Source organism: Crinia signifera, chromosome 3 (assembly GCF_055691185.1).
Source record: "Crinia signifera chromosome 3, ASM5569118v1, whole genome shotgun sequence".
NCBI classification, from domain to species: domain Eukaryota; kingdom Metazoa; phylum Chordata; class Amphibia; order Anura; family Myobatrachidae; genus Crinia; species Crinia signifera.
The window spans coordinates 45,703,402-45,716,071 of NC_139219.1; the positions used below are offsets into that span (position 1 = coordinate 45,703,402).

Sequence of the window (12,670 nt, forward strand, 5' to 3'; positions counted from 1 at the left end):
TTCAACATCGGCCATAAACCATCGATTATTTGAAAATCATTGATGGTCGATGGGCATCCCTAGAACTGGAGGAGGGTGGGGGACAGTATGCAGCTCCCGGCAGTGGGTGAGCGTCTCCTCCCACTGGGAGGGAGTGAGCGTGCATGAGAGCAGGAGGCTGTATAATAGTGGTATGTGGGCAAGACATTGATAAAAGTTGTGGCGCTGGTGCAGAGGGCAGTGGGGAAACCTGCAGTGCGGCAGCCAGGGCCGGATTTCCCACCTAGGGGCGGTACCTGCTTGTGGTGGTACAGGATCCCCCATTGTCACGGGGGTACGTGAAATGCGGGTGCGGGGGCCGCGGTGGTCCGCTGGGGGGTGGAATTGCCGGAAGGGGGTCTGGGGGGTCTGCAAATTGCGGGAGGGGGGGTGGTGTGTGGGGATCCGCGGTTAGCGGGAGGGGGCGGGGGTCCGCAAATCGTGGGCGGGGGCGCGGGGGGGCTTGAATCGTGGGAAGGGGGGTCCGCAAATTGCGGGAGGGGGGTTGTCGGGGTTAGTGAATTGCATGAGGGGGGGTTGGGGAGGTCCGTGAATTGCGGGAGGGGCGCGTGGGGTGCCGTGAGTCAAGGGGGGGTGGTGCGTGGGTCCGTGAATCACGGGAGGGGTCATGAATCGCAGGAGGGGGGGGTCGTGGGGGGGCTGCGAATCGCAGGAGGGGGGGGGGGTGTGGGGGGTTGCCGTGAATTGCATGAGGGGGGCGTGAATCAAGGGAGGGTGGGCGCAGGGGGGTGGTGCGGGGGTCCGTGAATCGCGGGAGGGGGCATGAATCGCGGGAGGGGGGGTCGTGGGGGGTTCCGAATCGCAGGAAAGGGGGTATGGGGGGTGCCGTGAATTGCGTGAGGGGGGCATGAATCGCGGGAGGGGGGGTCCCCGAATGTGTGAATTACGGGGCGGTCGCAAATCGCGAGAGGTGCCGAGGGGGCCCGCAAATCGCGGGAGGGGGGCGCTACGGGGGGTTTCGTGAATCGCGGGAGGGGGGGTCGTGGGGGGTTGCGAATCGCAGGAAGGGGGGTGTGGGGGGTGGCGTGAATTGCGTGAGGGGGGCATGAATCGCGGGAGGTGGGGTCCCCGAATGTGTGAATTAGGGGGCGGTCGCAAATCGCGAGAAGTGCCGAGGGGGCCCGCAAATCGCAGGAGGGGGGCGCTACGGGGGGTTCCGTGAATCGCGGGAGGGGGCGGCGCAAATTGCGGGAGGGGGGTCGCAAATCACAGTAGGGGGGGGGTGCCGTGAATTGCGGGAGGGGGGGTCGCGGGGGGCCCTTTTAATGCCGGGAGGGGGGGTCGCAGGGGTCCCCCGAATCGCGGGAGGGGAGGATGCAGGGGTCCTGCGAATCGCGAGAGGGAGGGGTCGCTGGGGTCCCGCGATTTGCGGGAGGGTCGCGGGGGTCCCGCGTTTCGCGGGAGGGGGTGGTCGCGGAGGTCCAGCGAATCGCGGGAGGGGGTGGTCGGGTCTGGGACGGATATTAGACAGCACTTACATCGACAGCCATTACATCGACACCATTAGTTAGACAGCTCAATAGGTCGACATGGTTTTAGGTCGACATACCATTAGGTCGACATACCATTAGGTCGACAGCTCATTAGGTCGACATGTTTTTAGGTCGACACTGCCATTAGGTCGACAGAGTCTATGTCGACAGTCAAAAGGTCGACATGGTTTTTTCACAGTTTTTTTGGCCGAAATGTCGACACAGTCGACATGGACACAGTTTGAAGTGTACCGCAGCCGCTCGCTATGCTTCGGGCACGGTGCCTCGCTGCACTCGGCACACTATTTTATTCTCCCACCACGCGCTAGTGGATAGTAGGGAATGAAATACCCTTCGCGACCTAATGGCAGTGTCGACCTAAAAACATGTCGACCTAATGAGCTGTCGACCTAATGAGCTGTCGACCTAATGAGCTGGCGACATAATGACATGTCGACCTAATGGTATGTCGACCTAAAACCATGTCGACCTATTGAGCTGTCGAACTAATGGTGTCGATGTAATGGCTGTCGATGTAAGTGCTGTCTAACAATAGTCCGGATAACGGGGTGGTCGCGGGGGTCCCGCGAATCGTGGGAGGGGGGTGGCGGGGGTCCCGCGAATCGCGGGAGGGGGGGTTCGCGGGGGTCCTGCGAATCACGGGAGGGGGGGTCGCGGGGGTCCCGCGACTCGCAGGAGGGTGGAAAGCGGGGGTCCCGCGAATGGCGTGAGGGGGGGTGCGGGGTCCCGCGAATGGCGTGAGGGGGGGTCACGGGGGTTCCACAAATCGCGGGAGGGGGGGTCGCGGGGGTCCCGCGAATCGCGGGAGGGGGGGTCGCGGGGGTCCCGCGAATCGCGGGAGGGGGGTCGCGGGAGTCCCGCGATTTGCGGGAGGGGGGGGGCGCGGGGGTCCTGGCAGAGGGTAGGGATGTGCAGGAGTAATGGTGGATGGTGGCTGTGGAGTAATGGTGGATGGTGGGCGTGTACTGTAGCCCTGGCTGGGCGGGGGGAGGTGATGTCAAGGGGGTGGAACGTCAGACACATGAAAGTGAAACTGTTCTACACAGGAACGTTCTCCACAGGGGTTGAGTGACAGATCTGGCTAAATATATAAGATATATATATATAGCACACATGTACTGTGTCCATTTTACTCAGCATATACCAGCCACCCAACTCAATCCCTAACCTCAATTTCTAACCCCCTAAATACCATTTTAAAATACTTATTCCAGCAAACGGTAGCGTATCAGGTCAATATACAGAAATACCCTTTCCACACTGAAATTTTCAGACACGGAAGATGAATTATGAGAGCTCTGTACTGTGCCCATAAACCTCTGGGGTCATAGATGGTCCATCCATAAGATTCATTAAAACTATGTTATTCTTTCCTACGTCTTCTTGTCATCAATACTCATTTCATACAGCCCCAGAGTAATGAAATCTAAGATAAACTCCTTTCAATTCTACCCAATGAGGATAAACACCTGAGCAACGAGCGAATCAAGGGCAACTGTTGGGTAGTAAGAACTCAACATCAGAACCTACTTCCCTCTCGCTCTTCAGCTATTTTTTTTACCTGTGCAGAACAGGCGGCCTACCATGAACGGGCAGTAACTGGCAGCATCACGTGAAGAACATACTCCAACGTCACGGGGGGGGGGGGCGGGGGAGTTGGGGGTGTCATGTAATGGTTCACCAGGAATGAAGTAACCCGAACAGTGTTATATGCACCCCCAAAATGTTATTGCATCAGAGTATCATAAGGGCTGGACAGACACTACACCCAAGGACCTGAGAAACAACATTACATCACTACTACCACGGAAGTATATACCATGTCAGAATGAGTACAGTAACAGCGGAAAGACTCACTGGTTGGGGATATGACAGCCAGCTTACAGCCATGCTTATATCCAGGATCCACACCCAATATAGTTCGTCCTCTTACAGGACTCGCAAGGAGCAGCTGACGCAGGTTTCTCCCAAACATCATAATGGATTCTTTCTCGGCATCTGAAGTTAGTTTGGACCTGTCAGAGGACAGATAATACAAGCAGTTTAAGAAATGTTCTTGAAGCTAAAGACTAACACATGAATGGGATATAATTATCCCCAAAGTAACATGCTACATGGATTGGACTCCTGCAAATGATGTACCTGTCAGTGTCGTGCGCAGCAAGTTTAATCACAGAAGGCTGCCAATACGGATGGTCATGAATACATTCATCTAGAATACAAGTCTCAACGGTAGCAGCAACATCCACAGTTATAAGCCCGCCCCATCTCTGTGTGACATATATTAGGCATAAACACGATCAGAACTTCTGGATTTCAAAACACAGAACAGAAACAAAGCCCTTCATCTTCATTTAACCAAGCCATATACATCCTTTATTTTTTATTATTTAATACTGAGCATTTGGAGTATTCTAATATATACATATAGGGCGGGATGTACTAAGTGGAAAATGCGGTAAAATCCCGGTTTTACAGCATTTTTCTATGTATTAAAATGCTGCCGGCGCGATACCACATTGTAGGGTATCGCCACCTTTCGGTGGCAATACCCTATAGAAGCCTATGGGCTTCTTTTTGCCGCCCAACGCCTCCGCCGCAAACTCGCCGACCCCCCCTCTCCCACTCCCTCCGGCATACCTGGTCGGAAGGTAAGCCCTTCCTCCCCCTAGTAAAGCAGCCGGACGTCCTTCCGGGTGCAGGGGGGAGTAGGAGACGCCGGGGACAGCCTGTTTAGCTGTCCCCGACGTAAGGGGGGAAGCAGGCGGCAGGGAGATGACTGAGACCCCCCGCACACCACAGTACAGGTATCGTGGTGGGTCTCCGTCACCGCACCGCAATGTCAGCCACATATGTTAGTCCATATGCGCTGGGCGGCGATGTATTTTAATAGAGCCTGTTTCAGGTTGGCCCGGCCGAATCCCCTTGGTACCATGCGAGGGGATGGGTTTACTAACCCATCCTCTTGCATGTGGATGTTAGCAGGAGAAATCATTCGATGGTCGCCCATCATCGAATGATTACTCCTGCCTTCGGAAATGAAAGTCAGTCTGAACCGACTGTTATTTCCTCCGCAAATCACCGAAGACGGGCCGGGCACTGACGTTCTGTGTTCACGTGGTGCAGCCCCGTTTACGCCCTCATCCCTCCCTCTTTGTATCGAACGGGCCAGTGAGTGTGTAACTTGCTGAAGCCGTTTGGTGCCAGTGTTTGCACATGCGCGGAATTTGGATAGTTACGAGCGACCCTGAATCATCCCCATATTCTTTATTAGTGCTGTTTATCCTTTTCCATGATTCTTTTAAACTGTTAACACTAAAGCCCCATACACACGGTGCAATTCTAGCAAGAATCGCTGGGGTTATGGTCACTGAGCCACCATATCTCCTGCATACGGGAAGACTATCGCAGGGAGCGCACTGCCGCGATCAGCCCTGCAATGTTCGCTGGTCGTAGGAGCATACTCCTGCGACCAGCGGCTTCCCGGCGAACAGCTGTGTCCCCCTGCTGCTTCCCCCAGCAGTGTCTCCTTTTTATCAGCGACCATCTCTGGTCGCTGATGAAAAGGAGACACTGAGCAATGATATTGCTCGGTGTGTACGCAGCTCCAACAACACCAGTAAGCTGCAATAATACAAAACAGATCACAGACTAAAACAAAAACCAAAATGTTGAGAGCTGCTTAAGCGGAACAAACATAACCCTAATCAAATGCACTCATATCAACAAGCCCAACACAAACTTTTGAGAACTGAAGACCGATTGTGTTCTGTGTGTGAAACACTTCTTTCCTGTATGTTCTACTGAACAGAGCATCCATTCTTCACGCATATATGTAAGGCACTAGGAAGCAATAAGCACAAACAGATATATTGTACAGTCTACCACCATACAGGAGCTATTAAACATACAGGCCAATGGCTCCAGATACACTGACAGTGCCAATGATTGGGGGCAATGCTATCATTTTTCTTGAATCCTTAACACTTCCTGGGGGGCACGTCAGCGACAATGCTGTAATGTCCATTCTAGAACCCCGCATCTTTCAAACTCCGTTCAAATCCTCTTTCCTGCCTGGGGTGTCAATCTCGGCTGTGGATATTCTAGCACAGACCGACTTTTATTTTTGAGAGAGATACAGACCAAACTGTGCTAGAAGCACCACAGCAGAGAGTGACATCCCAGACAGGAAAGGGCAACTGCATGGCTTTTGTAAGGTGCAGGTTCTTGAATGAGCACTGATGCTGTATTACTGGCAATATACCTCAGGCACTTGCATTCATTTTAATGAATTCTACAAATCCTTATATTTTGCTGCCTTTGGATATGACACATGGCTGTCTCGGAACAGAAACGCGTACGATGCAGGCAGAACAGCATCTAACAGATCTTCCTGAAGATCAAAATAAATGGCAAAATCTAAAGAACGCATGTCTTTATATAAAAGGATAACTACCCCTCACCTCTACGAGGTGAAATACCGCCAGTAACCACTAGAGGTCACACATGATGACCAAATGACTCCTTTGTGTGCTAAAAGATGTCATAACAGAAAGTGAAAGCCTTTTTTGCAGGGACACTGATCTGTTGCAAACTTGCTGGATATGGAGAAAGGGACATGTGAAGACAGAGTTGGAGGTAGGAGCAAATAGAGGCGGGGTGGAGAGTCCGTAGGCTAAATACAGTCACAGGTCAAAGTGAAAGTAAAAACTGTCACAGCTTAAAGTGAAAGTACATTGCAGAAGCCGCCATTTTTTAACTCGTATTTGGTACTTGTGTATTAGCACGACTAAGAAAATCGCATCGCATGCGGTTTCTTGCGTGTGATGCGATCGGATGCGATTTTCCTATGTAATTTATTCACTGCTCTCTGGCCGCTGGCGGTGCGATGCAATCGCATCGCATGCGATCGCACCGCACGCAAAATCGCATGCGATTTTATAGGGTGCAATGCCATTTACTTTACTATACACTCCTATGAGATGCAAGGAGTTTTAGGCACCCCCCCCCCCCCCCCCCCACTATCCACGCCACCCTGAAGCGTGGCGAGCGGAGCGAGTCCCGCGAGCGAATGCAGAATACTTGTAACGTAATCCGCGTCCCCTCGTGGATAGTGGGGGTATGAAAAGGTCGGGAGGACGTGTTCCGCCACCACTCAGGGTGGCGTGGATAGTGGGGGGTGCCTAAATCTCATTGCATCACATAGAAGTGTATAGTAAAGTAAATGGCATCGCACCCTATAAAATCGCATGCGGTGCGCCTGCGGCAAGAGAGCAGTGATTAAATTACATAGGAAAATTGCAAATAGGGCGCCGTGATAATACACAAGTAACTCGTATTTTTATATTTATTCAAAGTGCACGACAGAACACCATTTAAATATTGCTGCCCCTTTAATTTTTACCATCTGTTTTAGTGTTCAAGTCTGAAATCATTATAGCTGCAAATTGCATATTACCATTTTAACCATATACCTAAACGTCTGCCTGTATCCTGTAACACCATTATTGACACAGAAAGGACGTTATAATGGCAAGTTCTGTCGAACTGAAAGCCAAGATATTTCAGTATAAACTTTATAATCTTATCTGCATAAAAAATCCTATGAAAACACATTGCAAAGTGCCAAGTCCAACAAGCGCCAGATTTTTCAGACATGAAAGACAATACGAGTTTTAGGAGGCGGGGTAATGAAATAATAAGCGCAGCGCTGGGCCCGTAATTCCGCAAATCTATGTGAATATTTCCCCACCTGTCACTAAATAATAAACTATGTTGCTGGCACTAGAAACCTTGGATAAGTGTGTGCTGGTACTGTATGTTCACAGTCCACTTTTAAAGCACCACAGGGCTATGTTTTATGGGCTAAGGAAATGTTCTGCTTTTAAATGGACATTTTTGGTTATACAAGTACATCTGGAGGGAGCACAAATATGAATATTTGGCAATGAGGCTTTTAATCTGGGTGGTGCTCTCTACAGCATCATTTTGATGAATTGGAATAAGTAGCTGACAGTGAGTGACATCTGGTTCACCATACAGAAAGAATTTACACCATATTTAGGCTACTGGATATATATTTCTATCGGGTATGACATTTCAATTATCCCACAATTTTGCAAACATTATAAGCACATAAAATTCTTGATAATCTTCCAAATGTTTCTGTGCAATCAACGTAACGATTATATAGAACTCCTTAAATAAATGTGAACAAGCTAAAATAACTTTCATTTGGAACTTCAGAAAAGTAATTCAAATTACCATAAATGCCGCAAAACAAAAAGACATCAATAGGCAAATATCAGTAATTGAGCTTAAAGCCATAAACATTAAACATAAATTAAACCAGTTGCTGGGCAATGTACAGTATTCACTGTTTCTGAGTGTCGACCTGCAAACTGTATGTGGCCTAACTGGAAACTGCGTCTGGTCTGTTACCCCTTAAACCACCAGTTATAGGGCGGTATTCAATTCCGAAAGGGAACATTGTGGCGGCTGCCTATTCATTGCTGCCGTTTTGACAGCATTGAAGGCGGATTTCGACAAATCAGATCCAACGTTAAAACAAGTCAGATCTGTTTTGTAGGGAACGGCCTTAGATTGTCTAATTCACAGACGTTTCTCAACAATCCAAGGCCGTTTTCACCGGCACGCCCACTTTTCGCCACTCGACAGGTGGAACTTTGAATTCTGCCTGTGGAGTTGTAGACGAGCTGACCAAAAACGGTCTGGGATTCTGACTGTTGGGACATTCAGAAAGTCGGAATCCCACATTAAATACCTAGACTGGCCCAAGGAAGAAGAATGATGGAAACCATAAATGTTAGATTGCACAAGGCAGGTCTGCGCTTACTGTAGGGACTCCCCTTTTAATGTCACAGGCTACTGCTACTTAAAGCTACAGTGACTAGAAACTGACAAAAAAGCATATATTTAATCCTGAATGATATCTGCGGCAGCCTGAAATATCAGCTATCTGTATTCCAAATGTTTTTGTCCTAGTCTTGCCAAAGCAGATAGACTTTTTAAAAAACGGACAATGGATTCTCAAATCTGCATCCGTTTTCAATGATCCACAGCCTTTTCGACAGTTGGAACGGTTCCAACAGTCGGAAGATTGAATTCAATCTTCTGACTGTTGAATTGACGTCGGAAACGGACAATGTTCCGACAGTCAGAATAAAGATATAATAGACACACCAAGCTTCAAAAAGTGATAAAGTGTGTGATAAAAAAAACCCTGCCGGGGGCGTGGCCTGGCTGCCATCTAGAGCAGAAGCACCTTGAAAGAGCTCCGGCAAGACCCGTCGCATAAACGGGATTTCGGGTGCCCACACCTACACAAGTGACTGCTGGGGGTCCCTCTGAGCCTGCCCGTCCCTTCAGCGGTAGATTGCGGGTGGCAGCGGAGTCGGGAGGCCTATTTATAGGCCTCCGCGGATTGCGGCCTTCCCGCGAACCCGGAGCCGGGACCTAGATTTGGAGCTGTAGCCGGGAATCGAGCTCCGCGGCGGGAAAACGCCGCCGGAACGTCTAAAAACTTCCCCAGCGGCACACCTGGCACACCCAGCCTTCCCCAAGCACCCCCAGATACCTTTCTGAACGCAGACCACGCTGGTAAGTGCTGTATCTCTGCACTGAGACCCCCTCCAGGCCCAGTACACATCACTGAACGGCGGCCATCTTGGTTGGGGCACCTGAGGCTCTGCACAGTATAGATCATTTGCCTTTATACTGTGGTGCCCGTACTGCCTATTGGCCCCCACACTGTCCCAGGGTCCTTTTCTATATTGACCCCTGGAGCTTTGTACTGCCTGTGTCAGGGAGTGGGAGCCCTGGTTCTCCCTACATAACACCAGGCTGCAGTGTCCATATTGGGAATAGCCTGCCAGCACTTAAGGGGGACTAGAGATAGAGACTGTCTCCTGCAGGCCCTCTGCTACTGCAGGGTCCTTATAAGTGATCACTGGTGACAATAGTCTCACCTTGTACACCAGCAATGCAGCTCTGATGCTGACTTGCCCTCCTACCATCCCTCCCTTCAGCAGGATGCTTTAACAGTATCTATTCAAGTGGAACCTTCACATCTCTCACTAATATATCGGTGACACCTCGCACTGTATACTATTGTATCCTACTATGCCTCCCAAGCGGGCTAAGGTCACAAAACCGATCCCCCAAGTTTCCTTCTTCAAACCGTCCCCACAGTCCTCCAGACCTAAGAAAGGTAGTGTCCCACCTGACACCCCTGACTGTCCATCTTTTGCCCAAATGGCTGCTACCTCTCCACCTAGCGATGTGCCTTCTATGGAAGCGGTCAAAGACACTGATGCTCTCACTGTCGGCACTATGAAGATGTTATTGTCGCGTTTTAAGGAGGAAATGGCGATAGACTTTCGTGCCACTCTTCAGGAGTGCCAAACATCCATTGATGAACTTGGGGACCGCACTAATCATTTAGAGGCAAAAATGGAGGAGGTGGTTGGGTCACACAATGGCCTTTTGGACTCACATGATGCACTTACAACTGAGGTACGGATGTTACGCGACAAAGTTGCGGATCTGGAGGACAGGTCTCGTCGAAACAATTTGAAACTACGGGGTATACCCGAATCGGTATCAAATAGCAGCCTGCATGACTTCGCAGTGGATGTATTTAAGAAGCTTGTGCCCCAGACCTTGTCCGCAGACTTACTGATTGATCGTATCCAGAGTCCCTAAGGCCAAATCAGCCCCAGACAACGCTCCTCGAGACGTCCTAATGAGGATGCACTACTTTCATATAAAAGAGTCTATTTTAAAAGCTGCCAGACCCTCTTCTGATACATCATCTACCCTTGGAGAGCTTCAACTTTTTGGAGACTTGTCCCCAGCTACGCTACTCAAAAGACGCTCATTCCAACCCATCACGTCGGCCCTTCGTAATGCTAACATACCTTATCGATGGGGTTTCCCAACAAAACTCTTACTTTCACGAGAAGGTTCCACTCTTATTATCAACGATATTGAGGAAGGAGTCAATCTACTGGGTTCATGGGGCATTACATGTTCTACCCCCGGAGTCCCCCCGGGCCGTAGGCTCCAGCAGGACTGGTCTACGGCTGGGTAGGGGTTCTATACGCAGAGATACGCTGCACTGTTATACCTGTTTGGCTCTTTATTACATATACCCATCCCATATTCATTTGCTTAAAATGTTACTTAACTACGCAGACTTTAACTTAGTTACCTATGGGTCACCCTCAACCCCTGGGTCCTTAATTGTACTGTTAATGCTTCTCTGTAATACACTGTTCAGGTCTGTTTATCCGCACTGTTTCTATATCAAGGTAGTTTAGATATGCCGAGAATACCGAGCTTCTTTCAGTCCATCACCAACCTCTGGGTTATTAACTGAACAGCTAACATTTCTCTGTAAACGCTGTCCAGATCTGAGTGTCTGTAAAGTTCCCCTCTCAAGTTATCTTAGGAAAATACTGTTTTCATCTGTTACGTATATGGTGTAATATACTGCAGGATGGTAGGAAACTGTCCACTACCCCCCACTGCTTCACACAGTCGCCACTTCATGGCGTCTGGTCGTGGCCTCAAGAGAGGCCAGTTCTGTTCTGTCTTTTCCCTGCTTTTTTTTGTTTTTCAATTTAAGTATGTTTTTTGTTTTTCTATATACATGTCAGGTACATATGTTTTATTTGTTAACTTTAGCGTGCAAGTCCCAACGTCTACTCAGTTTCAGACATGGTTAAAATAGTCTCTATAAATGCTAAGGGGCTTAACTCACCCCAGAAACATAAGGTAGCATTAAATTACTTCCATAAACTTAAGGCGAATGTGGTCGCAGTGCAAGAGACACATTTTCAGCGCCAGAATCCCCCCTCTTTCACTAACCATAGATATCCCTATTGTTATACGGCTAACGGACCATCTAAGAAAGCTGGTGTAGCCATTCTATTTTCCCAACACTGCCTCTTTAAGCTAGCCGCACAGTATGCAGACCCGGAGGGCCGTTACTTGATCTTAGTTGGTCAACTAGAAAATGTAGAGACCACCATAGTGTCTTGTTATGCTCCAAATGCTAAACAAATCTCGTTCTGTCGGAAATTCTGCAATACCCTCCAGAAGCATATTAGAGGTGCTCTATTAATCCTCGGTGACTTCAATATGGTACTGGACCCTAAAATTGACAAATCTCATCACACTAGTGGCCCCATATTGAGTCACACACAAAAATCCTCATCCCAGTTCCGCCAACTCCTCGCTGAATATGAACTCTATGACGCCTGGAGAGCTAAGCATCCCACAACTAAAGATTTTACTTTTTACTCCCATGTCCATAGATCCTACTCGAGGATTGATTTTGCTCTAGTCGACAGATGGACACTACCCTCCATCAGCAAAATAGACATATTACCAATTACTTGGTCTGACCACTCCCCGCTTTTGCTGACATGGGAAGTTAGTAAACGCATAGTCACCCCCAGCTCTTGGAGGCTGAGTGCACAGCTCCTTGCTCGACCGGAGGCACAGCAGGTCATTCAGGGGTCCCTAGATGTATTTCTTGAAACTAACCATCCCGAAGATACATCTACTTTCACACACTGGTGCACACTAAAGGCTGTTCTCAGAGGCTCTGCGATTCAGATTGCCTCTAGACTAAAAAGGGATTGGGGGCGAAGATTCGAGTCAGCGGAGAGGGAGGCAGCTAAACTGGAGGAGGCACATAAAATTGACCCTTCCAATGGGAGCCTTTACCGTCAGCTCCTCTCGGCTAGGGATAAGGTCAACGCATTCTCCCTCACTGAGGTCCACCGCAACATACAGCGCCTTAGGCAAAAATATTATGTCCACAGTAATAGAGCCGGATGCCTTTTAGCGCGTAAGCTACGAGGTTGCAGGGCACGGGAAAGAATACATGCTATACACACCCCCAGGGGAGCTAAGGTATTCGATCCAGTTGGCATCGCTGATGCATTCGCTGAGTATTACTCTCAACTTTATAACTTGAAGGATGACCCTAATACTCCCCAACCGTCCAAGGTGGATATAGATGACTTCCTCAGGGGCTTGCCCCTCCCGTCCATTAGCAAAGATACTTGTACAGCACTTAGTGCTCCCTGGACGCTGGGGGAAGTAGA

General features: G+C 49.5%; 1 protein-coding gene across 1 annotated transcript in view; it reads right to left on the minus strand.

Moving 5' to 3' along the window:
• The window catches only part of SRBD1 (S1 RNA binding domain 1), a 211,172-nt gene that overhangs the window by 147,992 nt on the left and 50,510 nt on the right, over positions 1 to 12,670 (minus strand). The window contains exon 13 of the mRNA XM_083175725.1: positions 3,390 to 3,547. Within this exon, the coding sequence (XP_083031851.1) occupies positions 3,390 to 3,547 (158 nt within the window). The remainder of the gene's footprint in view (positions 1 to 3,389; positions 3,548 to 12,670) is intronic.